The 19,445-nt window shown below is 42.2% G+C and overlaps 1 protein-coding gene across 3 annotated transcripts in view; it reads left to right on the top strand.

Moving 5' to 3' along the window:
• Nucleotides 1-1,727: 1,727 nt before the first annotated feature.
• The window catches only part of LOC135505178 (protein quaking-B-like), a 40,246-nt gene continuing 22,528 nt past the window's right edge, over nt 1,728-19,445 (top strand). For 2 of the 3 annotated variants that reach the window (XM_064924327.1, XM_064924328.1), the window contains exon 1: nt 1,730-2,455. In XM_064924327.1, the coding sequence (XP_064780399.1) occupies nt 2,302-2,455 (154 nt within the window). In that variant the 5' untranslated portion in view covers nt 1,730-2,301. Of the gene's footprint in view, nt 2,456-19,445 lie in introns of all 3 variants that reach the window. The other variant, XM_064924326.1, reaches the window with a different exon arrangement.

Here is a 19,445-nt window from a genome sequence, read left to right as displayed (position 1 = left end):
TCTGGGTACGTCTCTAAGAGCTTTCCACACCTGGATTGTGCAACATTTGCCATTCATCTTTTCAAAATTCTTCAAGCTCTGTCAAATTGGTTGTTGATCTTTGCTATACAACCATTTTCAGGTCAAGCAGATTTAAGTCAAAACTGTAACTCGGCCAATCAGGAACATTCAACTGACTTAGGAAGGACTTTAATAAATGGATCACTTGACACTTTAATAATGCCACTTTAATCATGTTCACATATCTTTCATTACTCATCTCATATGTATATAATATATTTTATACCATCTATTGCATCTTGCCTATGCCGCTCGGTCATCGCTCATCTATATATGTATATATATATATTCTTATTCCATCCCTTTACTTAGATTTGTGTGTATGAGGTAGTTGCTGTGAAATTGTTAGATTGCTGATAGATATTACTGCACTGTCAGAACTAGAAGCACAAGCATTTCGCAACCCTCGCAATAACATCTGCTAACCATGTGTGTGACCAATAAAATTTGATTTGATTTGATTCACTGTCTTCTTGGTAAGCAACTCCAGTGTAGATTTGGCCTTGTGTTTGAAGTTATTGTCCTGCTGAAAGATGAATTAATCTCCCAGTGTCTGGTGGAAAGCAGACTGAACCAGGTTTTCCTCTAGGATTTTGCCTGTGCTTAGTTCCAATCCATTTCTTTTTCATCCTGAAAATCTCCCCAGTCCTCAATGACTACAAGCATTGCCATAACATGATGTAGCCACCACTATGTTTGAAAATAATCTGTTGTATTGGATTTGTCCCAAACAAAACACTTTGTATTCAGGACAAAAAGTGAATTGCTTTGCCAAGTTATTTGCAGTGTTACTTTAGTGCCTTTTTGCTAACAGCTTGTACTGTCTTCCTTCTTTTCATTCTGTCATTTAGGTTAGTATTGTGGAGTAACTACAATATTGTTTATCCATCCTCAGTTTTCTTCTATCACAGCCATTAAACTCTGTAACTGTATTTAAATCACCATTGGCCTCATAGTGAAATCCCTGAGCGGTTTCCTTCCTCTCTGGCAACTGATTTAGGAAGGATGTCTGTATCTTTGTATTGACTGGGTGTATTGATACACCATCCAAAGTGTAATTAATATATTCACTGGGCTCAAAGGGCTATTCAATGTCTACTTTTTTTACCCATCTACCAATGGGTGCCCTTCTTTGTGAGGCATTGGAAAACCTCCATGGTCTTTGGTTGAATCTGTGTTTGAAATTCACTGCTCGACTGAGTGACCATACAGATAATTGTATGTGTTGGGTACAGATATGAGATAGTCATTGAGCATGTTAAACACTATTATTGCACACAGAGTGTGCATTTATTATGTGACTTGTTTAGCAAAATGTTACTGCAGAACTTATTTAAGCTTGCTATAACAAAGGGTGTGAATAATTATCGATTCAAGACATTTCAGCTTGAAATGTTTTATATATATGTAAAAAATTCAAAAAAACAACACTACTGGGTATTGTGTGTAGGCCAGTGACATAACATCTCAATGTATTTTTATATTCAGGCTGTAACACAACAACGTGGAAAAAGTAAAGTGGTTCGAATACTTTCTGAAGGCACTATCGCTATGTGTGTGTGTGTGTGTGTGTGTGTGTGAGAGAGAGAAAGAGAGAGAGAGAGAGAGAGAGAGAGAGAGAGAGAGATGTGGGGGAGGAGAGACAGACAGACGCGAGATGACAAACACGCTGTCTCTCCTCCATAGATTTTCTAAATCTGAATCCAATCTTCGGGGACGCGCAGCTCTCTCTGGTACCACCCCCTTCCCCATTTCGGTCTCTCTCTCCTTATTTCTCCTTCTCTTGCAGTGTGATGTGTGGTCATATGACAGGGTCTGAATACCAACACACTCGACATGAGCGAGGAGGCGTAAACCGGAGAAAACAAGTGGCTAAGTGTCTGTCGCGGACACTGAGAGAGCGTGAGCTGTTACTGGGGAACGCCTATCTGACTGAAACTGCGGAGAAGAACATTAGTTTAAAGCAACGGGGGACACTAACCAACTAACTTTAACTATAGTTTAGGCATATCCAACCCAGCGAAGTTAAAATATATATATATATTTACAAATCGCATCGTGTTATTGCTTTCCTCTTTTCTGAGCGGTGTGTGCCCAAATCTCAGAATCGGAGGAGGCTGGGGCTTGAGGAAGCAGTTTGGACATACTTTTATTTTAAAGTTATCATTTTTTTTTTGTTAAGCGTCATTCTAGAGCGTCAGCCCTGATTTTGGCTGGTAAACTTGAGTTGTTAGTTTGACAATGGTCGGTGAGTTGAATGAGCAGGTCCGGGAAAGACCCAGACCAAGGCCCAGCCCGGACTACCTGATGCAGTTGATGACAGACCGGAAGGTGATGAGCTCGCTGCCCAACTTCACTGGCATCTTCACTCACCTGGAGCGGCTCTTAGACGAAGGTAAGTGCTTAGGCTACAATGCATATATATATTTTTAAAGATTTACAAAAAAATATGATAGGTCTATAATTAGCAGTGGTAGAAAAAGTAGCAAATTGTCATTCTTGAGTAAAAGTAAAGATACCTTAATAGAAAATGACTCAAGTGAAAGTCACCCAGTAAAATACTTATTGAGTAAATGTCAGAAATTATATGGTTTGTATCAAAAGTACATTTTAGCAATTACATGTATTTAAGTATCAAAAGTAAAAGTACAAGTATAATTAATTTCCAATTCCTTATATTAAGCAAAGTAGATGGCCACATTTTCTAGTTTAAAAAAAATTATTTACAGATAGCAAGGGGCATGCTCCAACTCAGAAATAATTTACAAACAAAGCATGTGTTTAGTGAGTCCACCAGATCAGGGGCAGTAGGGATGACCAGGGATGTTCTCTTGATAAGTTTGTGAATTAGACCATTTTATTGTCCTGCTAAGCATTGAAAATGTAACGGAGTATGTATGGAGTAAAAATGACATAATTTTCTTTCGGAATGTAGTGAAGTAAAAGTTGTCAAAAATATGAATAGTAAAGTACAGATACCCCAAAAAACAACTTAGTACTTTAAAGTATTTCTACTTAAGTACTTTACTCCACTGATAATTAGTTGGTTGATATTTCAACGATGTTGTTTGGTGAGATAATGTGACACACATTAATAAACAGACACACCATAGACATTAAGAGAGACACACCAGGCAGTTGGTGATGTGAACAAACGGACAGTTGTTAGTCTGGGTCGGTGACCTATTGTGCAAGGCGGTGTGAATGTGGCGGCCCATCCCCGGTTAGTCACGAGGCTCAGTACTCGGTCAACGGGATGTCAACCTGAAAATACTTGACTTTGGAGGGCGTGCTTAGACTCTATGCATGTGAATAGAGAGCCAGTAAACTCTGTATGTGTGTGTGTGTGTGTGTGTACAGTATGGCTGATTGATTGATTGATTGCAGTCTTTGAAGAGGACCCCCGTCACAACAACCAAAAACACTCCAAACAGGTCACACAACATAGTAACAAACAATGAGGTGTCCTGTGGAATTAATGATCAGATTATATTGATTTTGACAAAGGACAAGGAGAGGGGGAGAAATAACGTAAAAATGACTGAGAGGAAGACAACGGGAGAAAGACAAGAGGGGGAAAGGCCGGGGAGGTATTTGTGCTTGGCTTTATCTCTACACTTCAACCTGCCATTACACTATCTAGAGTTCTCTCTGCATATATATATATATATATAGACTGCACATACTCACTCACACTCATGCACCAGCTCTCTTTCCATTCTGCAGCCACATTATTCTTATTGTGCCAATTTTAACTACTGTGGCCGTCTCATCCAAGACACATTTCCCGTGTGCGTGTGTGTGTGTGTGTGTGTGCGTGTGCGTGTGCGTGTGCGTGTGCGTGTGTGTGTGTGTGTGTGTGTGCTATGTACGCAGGGCTCTAAATTATTTATTTTTATTGGGAGCACAATTTAGGAGCACCAGAAAATACGATTTTTATTTTATTGATTTGCGATACAGCCTATATGAAATCTAGCTACTTTTAAAACACATGTTGTGCCCCAGAAACTAATATGCAACACTGTAAAGACAGTTTGTTATAAAAGCTAAGCTGTTGCTACGAATACCTGTCATTGAAATTACAAAGTCATTAGTGGAATATTAGGTTTCTACATTGTGGAAAAGCGTTATTTTACTTTTTGTTGTTGTAATGTTTTATTTCACTTTTCTTTTTTTGTTGACAAACAAAAACACAATAAACCTACTTAACATTGACATACATTTCCACCAACATTATGTTGTTTCTGTCTGTAGCCAGATTTCTAAACAAATATTTAAATGATAAAACATTTGATTCTACCAATAGTTTCATACATGCATTTCCACCAACATTATGTTGTTTCTGTCTGTAACCAGATTTCTAAACAAATATTTAAATGATAAAACATTTGATTCTACCAATATTTACATACATTCATTTCCACCAACATTAATGACGTCACACTTGCTCAGACCTCCGTTCCAATCGTACCCACATCCAAATGTTGTTTCTAATGCTTGTAACACTCTGACTTCAAATTGTGTTATGACGTTTCTGTCTGTAGCCAGTTTCAAAAATAAAAATAAAGCATTTGATTGGTCCAGTATTTAAGTAATAGCTTTTTCAATATAAGCGCTAAAAATAATATTGTCCAACCCATTGAGTATCTCACGGCACCCTCATATGCCATGTCTTGAAATGTGCAGATAGATGGATTAAAAGTAAATGTATATTGTAAAACTTCTGACAGCCACTTTCTAACTCTACCTAAAACTTTTGGACTTTATAGTACTCCCAGAAGGCATGTGTCATTGAGTCACTGTTAGTTTTACACTTAAGACATGACTCTGAAGTTTTGCTGTAGAATTTGTATAATACATTTTATACATTAGTTTATACTGGATTAAGCGTACATTTGAGTTAACTGTGTCATTTTCTATGTCTTGGTTCCAATAGTTTATATTTTTTTCCGAAGAGATTGTCAGTTGAACATTACCTATCATCTTAGTATATTTTTCTGTCTCAAATAGGATTGCTCTGATGTCCAAAAATCTTTCAGGTCAAAATGTTGTGATATAAAACTTAAGTTGCAAATATTTGAAAATGTCTACGTTGGTCAGTCCAAAATTGCTTTTTAATTCTGTCATGGAAATAATTGTATTTCCTATTACCACATCATTTAGTTTTCTGTGCCTTTAGTTTTCTATGCTTTTAGTTTTCTATGCCTTTAGTTTTCTATGCCTTTAGTTTTCCATGTGGGACAATTTGTCGGTGAATTCTGAAAAGCCAAGGATTTTTCCAAAGGGGTGTGTTTTTAGAGAGTGATATTGGTTCTTGTAGGATCCATTTAATTTTCTTCCATGGTATAGTGTTCTTAACTATGAAGTTGTTATTGTGTTCTTAACTGAAGTTGTTATAGTGTTCTTAACTATGAAGTTGTTATAGTGTTCTTAACTATGAAGTTGTTATAGTGTTCTTAACTATGATGTTGTTATAGTGTTCTTAACTATGAAGTTGTTATAGTGTTCTTAACTATGAAGTTGGTATAGTGTTCTTAACTATGAAGTTGTTATAGTGTTCTTAACTATGAAGTTGTTATAGTGTTCTTAACTATGAAGTTGTTATAGTGTTCTTAACTATGAAGTTGTTATAGTGTTCTTAACTATGAAGTTGTTATAGTGTTCTTAACTATGAAGTTGGTATAGTGTTCTTAACTATGAAGTTGTTATAGTGTTCTTAACTATGAAGTTGTTATAGTGTTCTTAACTATGAAGTTGTTATAGTGTTCTTAACTATGATGTTGTTATAGTGTTCTTAACTATGAAGTTGTTATAGTGTTCTTAACTATGAAGTTGGTATAGTGTTCTTAACTATGAAGTTGTTATAGTGTTCTTAACTATGAAGTTGTTATAGTGTTCTTAACTATGAAGTTGTTATAGTGTTCTTAACTATGAAGTTGTTATAGTGTTCTTAACTATGAAGTTGTTAATGTGCTTCGCTCCATCCTTTGAAAACAGACATGTGAGAAGATTCTGGGGAAAAGCATGCACCTCTTCAATATGTACTCATTCTTCCTCTTTAGTGCATTTAACTATATGTTGTAAGTAAAAGCCTTGGGTTGTGAGTTAATACAATTCCAAATCTGGGAGGTTAAAACCACAGATTTAGGGACATGTATACTTTTTTAAAGAATATCTTCGGTGGGGTAATTGGTATTACTGAAAATAAATATAGAAACCTTCGGAGCTATGTCATTCTAAAGATGTTTATTCTACCTGTAAAATTTACGAGGAGATTTTTCCATTTAATTAGATCTGCCTTAACTTTATTTCATTACTCAACAACATTATCTTTATATATTTGTTGTTTGTTGTCACTCATTAAGCTTCCAAAGTATTTCATATTTTTTGTTGTCCACTTAAAGGATTGCTGTAAATCAAGAGTTATTTTTCCTATTGCCCTTATTAAAAAAATTCCACGTTCATTTTATATCCTGAGATTTTAGAGTATTCCCAAAAATATTTTTAACAAGGGGGACATTGAGTTTTCAATATTAGTGAGGTATATCAGGAGATTTTTAGCAAATAAGTTACGTTTGTATTCATGTTTGCCAATACTGATACCTGTTACATTTTGGGGCCTGTTTAATTCTATCTGCAAGCAGTTCAATTGCCAGTGCAAACATGAGGGGGGAGAAAGGACATCCCTGCCAAATCAAATCCAACTTTATTTGTCACATGCGCCAAATACAACAAGTGTAGACCTTACCGTGAAATGCTTACTTACAAGTCCTTAATCAACAGTGCAGTTCAAGAAGAGTTAAGAAAATATTTACCAAATAAACGAAAATAAAAATTAACACAATAACATAACAATAACGAGGCTATATAAAGGGGGTACAGGAACTGAGTCAGTGTGCGGGGGTACATGTAGGTAGGAGTGAAGTGATTATGCATAGATAATAAACAGAAGGTAGCAGCAGGGTACACAACAAATGGGGTGGGGGTCAATGTAATAGTCCTGTGGCCATTTGATTAGTTGTTCAGCAGTCTTATGGCTTGGGGGTAGAAGCTTTTAAGGAGCCTTTTGGTCCTAGACTTGGCGCTCCAGTACTGCTTGCCGTGCAGTAGCAGAGAAAACAGTCTATGACCTGGGTAACTGGAGCCTCTGACAATTTTATGGGATTTCCTCTGACACCGCCTATTCATATAGGTCCTGAATTGCAGGAAGCTTGGCCCCAGTGATGTACTCGGTCATACGCACTACCCTCTGTAGTGCCTTATGGTCAGATGCAGAGCAGTCGCCATACCAGGCAGTGACGGTCAGGATGCTCTCGATGGTGCAGCTGTAGAACTTTTTGAGGATCTGGGGACCCATGCCAAAATGTTTCAGTCTCCTGAGGGGAAAAGGTTTTGTCGGTGCCCTCTTCACGACTGTCTTGGTGTGTTTGGACCATGATAGATCATTGGTGATGCGGACACCAAGGAACTTGAAACTTTCGACCTGCTCCACTACAGCCCCGTTGATGTCAATGGGGGCCTGTTTGGCCCACCTTTTCCTGTAGTCCACAATCAGCTCCTTTGTCTTGCTCACATTGAGGGAGAGGTTGTTGTCCTGGCACCACACTGTCAGTTCTCTGACCTCCCTATAGGCTGTCTCATCATTGTCTGTCGTCAGCAAACTTAATGATGGTGTTGTAGTCGTGTTTGTCCACGCAGTTGTGGGTGAACAGGGAGTACAGGAGGGGACTAAGTACACACCCCAGAGGGGCCCCAGTGTTGAGGATCACCGTGGCAGATGTGTTGTTGCCTACCCTTACCACCTGGGGCCGGCCTTTCAGAAGGTCCAGGATCCAGTTGTAGAGGGAGGTGTTTAGTCCCAGGGTCCTTAACTTAGTGATGAGCTTCGTGGGCACTATGGTGTTGAATGCTGAGCTATAGTCAATGAACAGCATTCTCACATAGGTGTTCCTTTTGTCCAGGTGGGAAAGGACAGTGTGGAGTGCGATTGAGATTGCGTCATCTGTGGATCTGTTGGGGCAGTATGCGAATTGGAGTGGGTCTAGGGTATCCGGGAGGATGCTGTTGATACGAGCCATCACCAGCCTTTCAAAGCACTTCATGGCTACCGACGTGAGTGCTACAGGGCGGTAATCATTTAGGCAGGTTACCTTCGCTTCCTTGGGCACAGTGACTATGGTGGTCTGCTTGAAACATGTAGGTATTACAGACTCTGTCAGGGAGAGGTTGAAAATTTCAGTGAAGTCACCTGCCAGTTGGTCCACACATGCTTTGATACATGTCCTGGTAATCCATCTGGTCCTGCGGCTTTGGGAATGTTGACCTCTTTAAAGGTCTTAATCACATCGGCTATGGAGAGTGTTATCTCACAGTCATCCAGTACAGCTGGTGCTCTTGTGCATGCTTCAGTGTTGCTCGCCTCGAAGCGAGCATAAAAGGCATTTAGCTCGTCTGGTAGGCTCGCGTCACTGGGCAGCTCGCGTCTGGGTATCCCTTTGTAGTTTGTAATAGTTTTCAAGCCCTGCCACATCCAATGAGTGTCAGAGCCGGTACAGTAGGATTCATTCATCCTGTATTGACGCTTTGCTTTTTTGATGGATCATCTGAGGGCATAGCGGGACTTTTTTATAGGTGTCTGGATTAGTGTCCCGCTCCTTGAAAGCGGCAGCTCTCGCCTTTAGCTCGATGTGGATGTTGCCTGTAATCCATGGTTTCTGGTTGGGATATGTGCATATGGTCACTGTGTTGACGACGTCGTCGATGCACTTATTGATGAAGCCGATGACTGAGGTGGAATAATCCTCAATGTCATTGGATGAATCCCGGAACATGTTCCAGTCTGTGCTTGCAAAACAGTCCTGTAGCGTAGCATCCACGTCATCTGACCACTTCCGTATTGAGCGAGTCACTGGTAATACCTGCTTTAGTTTGTGCTTCTAAGCAGGAATCAGGAGGATAGATTATGGTCAGATTTGCCAAATGGAGGGTGGGGGAGAGCTTTGTATGCATCTCTGTGTGTGGAGTAAAGATGGTCAAGTGTTGTTTTTCCTCTTGTTGCACATGTGACATGCTGGTAAAAATTTAGTAAAACTGATTTAAGTTTGCCCACTTTAAAGTCCTCGGCCACTAAGAGCGCCGCTTCTGGTTGAGCATTTTCTTTTTTGCTTATGGCCTTGTAGAGTTGGTTGAGTGCAGTCCTAGTGCCAGCATCGGTCTGTGGTGGTAAATAGACCTCTACGAATAATATAGATGAGAACTCTCTTGGTAGATAGTGTGGTCTACAGCTTATCATAAGGTACTCTACCTCAGGCGAGCAATACTTCAAGACTTCTATAATATTAAACATCGACCACCTGCTGTTATTGACAAAAAGACACACACCCCCACCCCTCGTCTTACCAGATGTAGCTTCTCTGTTCTGCTGGTGCATGAAAAATCCCTCCAGCTCTATATTATCTTTGTCGTCAAACTGAGCAATCGGGGAAGAAGGGCCTTGGTCAGGGAGATGACCAAGAACCCGATGGGCACTCTGACAGAGCTCCAGAGTTCCTCTGTGGAGATGGGAGAACCTTCCAGAAGGACAACCATCTCGGCAGCACTCCACCAATCAGGTCTTTATGGTAGAGTGACCAGACGGAAGCCACTCTTCTGTAAAAGGCACATGACATGATTGGAGTTTGCTAAAAGGCACTTAAGGGACTCTGACCATGAGAAACAATATTGTCTGGGCTGATGAAACCAAGATTGAAGTCTTTGTTCTGAATGCCAAGAGTCACGTCTGAAGGAAACCTGACACAATCCCTAAGGTGAAGCATAGTGGTGGCAGCATCATGCTGTGGGGATGTATTTCAGCGGCAGGGACTGGGAGACTAGTCAGGATCGAGGGAAAGATGAACGGCGCAGAGTAAAAAGAGATCCTTGATGAAAACCTGCTCCTGCAGACTACGACCCTAAGCACACAGCCAAGACAACGCAGGACTGGCCTAGGGACAAGTCTCTGAATGTCCTTAAGTGGCCCAGCCAGAGCCCGGACTTGAACCCGATCAAACATCTCTGGAGAGACCTGAAAATAGCTGTGCATCGACACTCACCATCCAACCTGACAGAGCTTGAGAGGATCTGCAGAGAAGAACTCCCAAATACAGGTGTGCCATGCTTGTCGTGTCATACCCAAGGCCTTTTATTTTATCCATGTTTTATTTTTATCCATTTAATTCATTTTGTTGGCCTTGTATAGAATCAAAGTTAACCTTGTCTGTCATTGAAGAACCAGATAAAAACATTTTCGCAGACATGTCATATGAGGGTGATGGACATCCCATGTATATGGAAGAGTCAGTATGAATACCTACTGTATTGTATATAAAACGTGTGAACATGTAGCCTGGGCAAACATTTAACAGAGAACACACAGAAAACATAAAGCAAGTACTTATTTGTACTTTTTAGGGATTTTAAGCTCCTACTCCACTAATGTACAGTCGTGGCCAAAAGTTTTGAGAATGACACAAAAATAAATTTTCACAAAGTCTGCTGCCTCAGTTTGTACGATGGCAATTTGCATATACTCCAGAATGTTACGAAGAGTAATGGGATGAATTAAAATTAATTGCAAAGTCGCTCTTTGCCATGCAAATGAACCGAATCCCCCCAAAACATTTCCACTGCATTTCAGCCCTGCCACAAAAGGACCAGCTGACATCATGTTAGTGATTATCTCGTTAACACAGGTTCGTGAGTGTTGACGAAGACAAGGCTGAAGATCACTCTGTCATGCTGATTGAGTTCGAATAACAGACGGGAAGCTTCAAAGGGAGGGTGGTGCTTGGAATCATTGTTCTTCCTCTGTCAATCATGGTTACCTGCAAGGAAACACATGCCGCCATCATTGCTTTGCACAAAAAGGGCTTCACAGGCAAGGATTTTGCTGCCAGTAAGATTGCACCTAAATCAACCATTTATCGGATCATCAAGAACTTCAAGGAGAGCGGTTCAATTGTTGTGAAGAAGGCTTCAGGGTGCCCAAGAAAGTCCCGCAAGCACCAGGACTGTCTCCTAAAGTTGATTCAGCTGCGGGATTGGAGCACCACCAGTACAGAGCTTGCTCAGGAATGGCAGAAGGCAGGTGTGAGTGTATCTGCACGCACAGTGAGGCGAAGACTTTTGGAGGGTGGCCTGGTGTCAAGAAGGGCAGCAAAGAAGCCACTTCTCTCCAGGAGAAACATCAGGGACAGACTGATATTATGCTAAAGGTACAGGGATTGGACTGCTGAGGACTGGGGTAAAGTAATTTTCTCTAATGAATCCCCTTTCCGATTGTTTGGGGCATCCGGAAAAAAAGCTTGTCCGGAGAAGACAAGGTGAGCACTACCATCAGTCCTGTGTCATGCCAATAGTAAAGCATCCTGACACCATTCATGTGTGTGGTTGCTTCTCAGCCAAGGGAGCCACATTTGCCTAAGAACACAGCCATGAATAAAGAATGGTACCAACACATCCTCCGAGAGCAACTTCTCCCAACCATCCAGGAAGAGTTTGGTGACGAACAATGCCTTTTCCAGCATGATGGAGCACCTTGCCTTAAGGAAAACGTGATAACTAAGTGGCTCGAGGAACAAAACATCGATATTTTGGGTCCATGGCCAAGAAACTCCCCAGACTAATCCCATTGAGAACTTTTGGTCAATCCTCAAGAGGCAGGTGGACAAACAAAACCCCACAAATTCTGACAAACTCCAAGCATTGATTATGCAAGAATGGGCTGCCGTCAGTCAGGATGTGGCACAGAAGTTAATTGACAGCATGCCAGGGCGGATTGCAGAGGTCTTGAAAAAGAAGGGTCAACACTGCAAATATTGACTCTTTGCATCAACTTCATGTAATTGTCAATAAAAGCCTTTGACACTTATGAAATGCTTGTAGTTATACTTCAGTATTCCATAGTAACATCTGACAAAAATATCTAAAGACACTGAAGCAGCAAACTCTGTGGAAATTAATATTTGTGTCATTCTCCAAACTATTGGCCACGACTGTACTGTACCAAAAATCTGTGGATTATGTCATTGTAAATACATTGGAGAAAGACTGCCACTTAAATACAGTCGTCAGTTTGCAATACCTTTAAATTAAAGTATAGTGCGTGCTGGGTCTCTATTGGGTGCACTGAGAGACCTAAGTGAGATGAGTGGAGGCACCACACATACTTCAGGGAAGTGTCTGATGCCCTCCCAGCTCCCCCATCCCGATCCCTCGGATAGAGCCCATCTCCACTCTCGCCAATAACCACTGTTGGATCAAGGAATAATACAAATTCAGAAAGTATTCAGTCCCCTCGACTTTTTCCACATTTTGTTACGTTACAGCTTTATTTTTATTTATTTATTTTATTTTTTATAGAATTGTTATCCTCTTTTCTCCCCAATTTTGTGGTATCCAATTGTTAGTAGTTACTATCTTGTCTCATTGCTACTACTCCCGTACAGGCTCGGGAGAGACAAAGGTTGAAAGCCATGTGTCCTCCGAAACACAACCCAACCTTAACACAGCGTGCATCCAACCCGGAAGCCTGCCGCACCAATGTGTCGGAGGAAACACAGTGCATCTGGCGACCTGGTTGGCGCGCACTGCGCCCGGCCCGCCACAGGAGTCGCTAGTGCACGATGAGACAAGTATATCCCTATCGGCCAAACCCTCCCTAACCCGGACGACGCTAGGCCATTTGTGTGTCACCCCATGGACCTCCTGGTCGCGGCCGGCTGCGACAGAGCCTGGGCTCGAACCCAGGGTCTCTGGTGAAACAGCTAGCACTGTGATGCAGTGCCTTAGGCCACTGTTCCACCCTTTACAGCTTTATTCTAAAATGGATTAAATAGTTTTTCCCCCTCATCAATCTACACACAATACCCCATAATGACAAGGCAAAAACAGGTTTTTAGAATTTTTTTGCAAATGTATTACAAATAAAAAACAGAAATATCACTTTTTAGGTAGATATTCAGACCCTTTACTCTCTTTGTCAATCTACTTTTTTTTAACAGCAGATTGTAGCAGTTTGTTGAATTTTAGTATTGTTTTCCCGGTGAGCATTTAACTGTTCATTACTCTCGTTTACATTCCAAGTTGCCCTTTGTCACGCCTTGGTCTTAGTATTTTGTGTTTTAGTTAATTAGTTGGTCAGGCCAGGGTGTGACATGGGTTTATGTTATTGTGTTGTCGTATTGTTTTTTTTGTAGGCATTGGGATTGTGGTTGATTAGGGGTGTGTTTAGTTTAGGTTTGGCTGCCTGAGGCGGTTCTCAATCAGAGTCAGGTGATTCTTGTTGTCTCTGATAGGGAACCGTATTTAGGTAGCCTGGGTTTCACTGTGTATTTCGTGGGTGATTGTTCCTGTCTCTGTGTAGTTTCACCAGATAGGCTGTAATTAGGTTTCACGTTCCGTTTTGTTGTTTTGTATTTATTAGTTATAGCATGTATAGTTCCGTTTTTTCTTCATTAAAAAACATGAGTAACCAACACGCTGCATTTCGGTCCGAATCTCATTCAACAAACGAAGAACGCCGATACAGAATCACCCACCACACACGGACCGAGCAGCGTGTTAACAGGCAGGAGCCACAGAAGAGGCAACAGAAGCAGCTTCAGTGGGAGAGGCTGCAACACTTGGAGAATTGGACATGGGAGGAAGAACTGGACAGAAAAGGACCCTGGGCTCAGCCTGGTGAATATCGCCGCCCCAAGGAGGAACTAGAGGCGGCTAAAGCGGAGAGGCGCTGGTATGAGGAGGCAGCACGGCGACGTGGATGGAAGCCCGGGAATCAGCCCCAAAAATTTCTTGGGGGCGGCTTTCAGGGAGTATAGCTACGCCAGGTAGGAGACCTGCGTAAACACCCTGTGCTTACCGGGGGGCTAGAGAGACCGGGCAGGCACCGTGTTATGCAGTGGTGCGCACGGTGTCCCCAGTGCGGGTGCATAGCCAGGTGCGGTATATTTCAGCTCCGCGTATCGGCCGGGCTAGATTGAGCGTCGAGCCAAATGCCATGAAGCCGGCTCTACGCATCTGGTCCCCAGTGCGTCTCCTTGGTCCGGCTTACATGGCACCAGCCTTGCGCTCGGGGTCTCCGGTTCGCCTACATAGCCCAGTGCGGGCTATTCCACCTCGCCGTACTGGCAGGGCGACCGAGAGTATTCAACCGGGTAAGGTTGGGCAGGCTCGGTGCTCAAGAGCTCCAGTGCGCCTGCACGGTCCGGTCTATCCAGTACCACCTCCACACCCCAGCCCTCCGGTAGCAGCTCCCCGCACCAGGCTTCCTGTGTGTGTCTTCGGCCCAATACCACCAGTGCCAGCACCACGCATCAGGTCTACAGCCTGAGCTGCCAGTCTGCATGGAGCTGCCAGTCTGCATGGAGCTGCCAGTCTGCATGGAGTTGCCAGTCTGCATGGAGTTGCCAGTCTGCATGGAGCTGCCAGTCTGCAAGGAGCTGCCAGTCTGCAAGGAGCTGCCAGTCTACAAGGAGCTGCCAGTCTGCAAGGAGCTGCCAGTCGGCAAGGAGCTGCCAAAGCTGTTAGTCTGCATGGAACAGTCAGAGCTGTCAGTCTGCAAGAAGCCGCCAGAGCTGTCAATCTGCATGGAGCAGCCAGAGCCGCCAGTCAGCATTGAGCAGACAGAGCCGTCAGTCAGCATGAAGCAGCCAGAGCCGTCAGTCTGCCAGGATCCGCCAGTCAGCCAGACTCTTCCAGATCTGCCAGTCAGCCAGACTCTTCCAGATCTGCCAGTCAGCCAGACTCTTCCAGATCTGCCAGACTCTTCCAGATCTGCCAGACTCTTCCAGATCTGCCAGTCAGCAAGACTCTTCCAGATCCGCCAGTCAGCCAGGATCTTCCAGATCTGCCAGTCAACCAGACTCTTCCAGATCCGCCAGTCAGCCAGGATCTGCCAGAACTGCCAGCCAGCCAGGATCTGCCGGATTCAACTGCCTGGCTGGGCTTCCTCTCAGTGCTGGGCTGCCTCTCAGTCCCGAGCTGCCCCTCAGTCCCAAGCTTCCCCTCAGTCCCGAGCTGCTTCAGTCCCGAGCTGCTTCAGTCCCGAGCTGCCCCTCAGTCACGAGCTACTCCGAGGTGGATTATCCAGGCCGCGAAGGGGAGAACTATGACATTTACGTGACGGAACCGCCACCATGGGGACCCTAGGTGCGTCCGGGAGTCAGTTCAGTTGGGATCTGGGTGAGGACACTTTTTTGTAGGCATTGGGATTGTGGTTGATTAGGGGTGTGTTTAGTTCAGGTTTGGCTGCCTGAGGCGGTTCTCAATCAGAGTCAGGTGATTCTTGTTGTCTCTGATAGGGAACCGTATTTAGGTAGCCTGGGTTTCACTGTGTATTTCGTGGGTGATTGTTCCTGTCTCTGTGTAGTTTCACCAGATAGGCTGTAATTAGGTTTCACGTTCCGTTTTGTTGTTTTGTATTTATTAGTTATTTCATGTATAGTTCCGTTTTTTCTTCATTAAAAAACATGAGTAACCAACACGCTGCATTTCGGTCCGAAATCTGTTGGGTTCGTGTTGCTGCACTGTTTACAAACTGATTGGTTCACTGTTGTACAAAATGGATTGCTCACCCTCTCCCAGTTGCTTGGGAATATGTTGATTTATCAAGTTGAGGCTTGATTGTTTTTATATATAACTGCAGTTTTGTCGGTATACGCCTCACTATTTTCCTAATTGAGATGCATTGTATTGCATTGAACATATTACACTCTCTTTAAGAATATCAGGTTTGTGGTGACGAAATGCAAAAGATCTGCTGATCATTCATTGCTATGATCATTGACACAGATTATATTGACCAGACGCTCTAGTGGCTGCTCTAACTTTGAAAATAAATGTCTTCAAAAATGGAAGGCAGTCGGGAGGAGGCAAGATCAGGTGGGACTAGGGCTGTGTCAGCTGGTGATTGTCAAGCAAATAATTGCCGGTCTCATGGTAATTTACCATTAATTAACATAAATACGTTTAGCATCTCCCGGCTTCCTCGCGTAGACTACAAGCCACTGATGCAGACCAGTGGAACATCTACATTTTAATAAATACATTTAATATAGCCTACACCATCACAATAAATCCATTATTTATTTTAAAACGGTCTAAAGAAACATGATATGAAGTAAATCTAGTCTATTTCAGAAGAACAGAATATCATACTCTGAGTTGTCCCTCTGGCTATGCCATATGCTTGTGTGCTACACTAGTTCATTGAGTAGACAATTTGCTTAGAATTCCTTGACATTATTTTATATTTATTTCTGAGGGAATGTGTTAACACAAGGAGTGTGTTAACAAAGAAACAGGTTCTCCTATATGCTTAATTAATAGTTATTTATGCAACTTTAGTTGTGATTCAAATGCTAGGCTATATGTTTTGATTTTTAAAACATTCTAAGGCTGATGCTGATGCGACTTTAATTATGATTTGTAAAGAGTCACATGAAAGGCATGAACTCTGCTGTGATTTTGAGCAGGCTGCACACACTTGATCAGTCTCTCATTCACAATTTGACAAGCACTTGAAAATATTCTCACCGATCCTTGAATTTCCTGGCGGCATCCCACATAATGCCCCCTAAAAAAATCCATGCCTTTTGCGGCCAAAGTGGCACTTTGTGCCCTTGGGCTGAATATTATAATTCCCTTCTCCTTAACTGCCAATCGCCGTGCTCCAAAGCACCTCTCACTCACATGGCTCTCTCAGATATCTCAATTCTTATTAGCCAATGCCTGTCACATGATCGGATCCTTCTCACAGGTATCTCAACTCTAAAGTAGGCTACAAGTGAAAACAGACACATCAGAGATGCAACTGCGTGTGTCCTTTTAATCGAATTCCGAGGCACATATTGAAGATGTTAAAATAACTGTCCACATTTACTTTTCATTAGCCAACAAGATGAGTAAGCCTAACTAACAGAAACAACACTAGCCTATGTAAATCTACTATCCCCCATAGTACAAAAGTTGATCTATGCTACTCGTCGTTCTGTGCGAGAAAGAAATATTTGGAATATACTCCGGGACAACTGTCTGTCCCCAGTCCACCTGGTCATGCTGCTCCTCCAGTTTCAACTGTTCTGCCTGCGGCTATGGAACCCTGACCTTTTCACCGGACATGTTACCTTGTCCCGGACCTGCTGTTTTCAACTCTCTCTCTATCTCTCTCTACCGCACCTGCTGTCTCGACCTCTGAAAAGCCAACTGACATTTACTCCTGAGGTGCTGACCTGTTGCACCCTCTACAACCACGGATTATTGTTTGACCCTGCTGGTCATCTATGAACGTTTGAACAGCTTGAAGAACAATCTGGCCTGAAATGGACATGTGCTCTTATAATCTCCACCCGGCACAGCCAGAAGATGACTGGCCACCCCTCAGAGCCTGGTTCCTCTCTAGGTTTCTTCCTAGGTTCCTGCCTTTCTAGTTTTTTTCCCTAGCCACCGTGCTTCTACACCTGCATTGCTTGCTGTTTGGGGTTTTATGCTGGGTTTCTGTACAGCACTTTGTGACATCAGCTGATGTAAGAAGGGCTTTATAAATACATTTGATTGATTGATTGGAACGCGATAGATTCCAAATTAATACAACCACTCGCATCAAACAATCTTTTAAAAGCAATGAGGTTGATGCAACAGATCAGAATGTTTAGCTTAAAATGCTGGTAAACTATTAGGCTATTTCGTCATATTATAAGCGCAGCAATGCGCACATGGAAGTAAGAGCAAATGTTCCCAAATGCAATCAATTAGCGGGAAAAGACCATTCTCAAAATGACCGCAAATGTGATTATGCATGTAATGCATTATTATAAAGGTGCATTTTTATGGTGAAAATTGTCTTCCCCAAACTTAACTTAATTTTTAGAAGTTATTTGGCCACTTTAGTTGTGATGCAAACCTTATCAACATATAGGCCTGTGGGCTAGGCTACATGAGGTGTGTGACTATAATTTATAAGTCACAAAAAATAGGCATGCACAGTTTTCTGCCTTACTGCACACACTGGGCATCATTCACAAGTGATAATACATCATTCACAAGCGATGATGCATCATTCACAAGCGATAATGCATCATTCACAAACGATAATGCATCATTCACAAACGATAATGCACCAGTCACAAGCGACAATGCATCATTCACAAGCGATAATGCATCATCCACAAACGATAATATTGTCACCCACCAGACTATTCTTGATTTAATCTTGTCTTTACATACATTATTTTGTTTATGTGTAAAATAAGTTTTGATTTAGAATGCACCATTATCATGCACCTGTCTCAGAACAGGGGCCGGGGAATAAAATACATGTAATTTATGCACTTAAATAGAGAATGGACAATGCTTTTCCCGTGGTTCATTTGCATGCCAGGCAGGTAAGCTATACCCCTGTTGTAAAGCGAAGGAATGTGCTTAATAGTAGTAAAGTTGATAAGTAAATATAGTAGGCCTAGTGTATAGAGGGATCCTCCTCTTTTTAATAGAGGCCATCAAACTCTGCTTTATGGTGGTCGTGACTCATGACTGCCACTGTGGCGCCAATATGGTCACCGTAACACCCCTAGGTGGGACCACTCTAGCCAATGAGAGGGCAGATAAGCTTGTGAACAACGGTTTCCAATAGTTACCACAAACAGTCTAAATTGGCTATATCGTAAAAATGCATGTTTTTTTGTTGCTTTTTGGTCTTAATTTAAGTTTAGGGCTAGGCATAAGGTTAGCAGTGTGGTTAAGGTTAGCTTTAAAATCAAATTTTAAGAAGAGAAATTGTGGAAATAGGTGGGGTTTATAACTTTGTGGCTGAGGTAACTAGTGACGACCAGGCACGTGTTTTTTCTCAGTTTCCAGTATGTCACATCTCTTAGTTATATCAGTACACTCGTAAAACCCTATCATTACGAAACTTCTATTCAATCAACTAAGCCACACGTAGAAAATAAGCCATAAATTTTTTTGTTAACCAAATTTTACACTCTCCCTGACCTCCATACAAAAACTCCTCTCTTGGTCTGTGGTGAAAAACGCCATCTACTGGAGAAGACAGAGTTTGGGCCCAGTTATCCCTCTTGCTTCGCCTCTTTTGCTCTGTCGTTGATCTCCTGAAGAAGCTATCGCTTACTTTTTTCTGTTCCCCAAAATGGTTGGATATAAACTTGCCAGGTTGTTAGCTAGCCAATGAGGTAACATAACTGAACAAAGTGTAAACAAATGGTTAACGACACACGAGCAGTTTTACATTTTATCCAGACCGACTTACAGTAGTGAGTGCATAAATTTTTTAAATACTTTTTTCGTACTGGTCCCCGATGGGAGTTGAACCCACAACCCTTGCACTGCAC

Source organism: Oncorhynchus masou, chromosome 18 (assembly GCF_036934945.1).
Source record: "Oncorhynchus masou masou isolate Uvic2021 chromosome 18, UVic_Omas_1.1, whole genome shotgun sequence".
NCBI lineage: Eukaryota > Metazoa > Chordata > Actinopteri > Salmoniformes > Salmonidae > Oncorhynchus > Oncorhynchus masou.
Note: the sequence above shows the minus strand (reverse complement) of the source record. Positions and strands in the feature narration are given on the sequence as shown.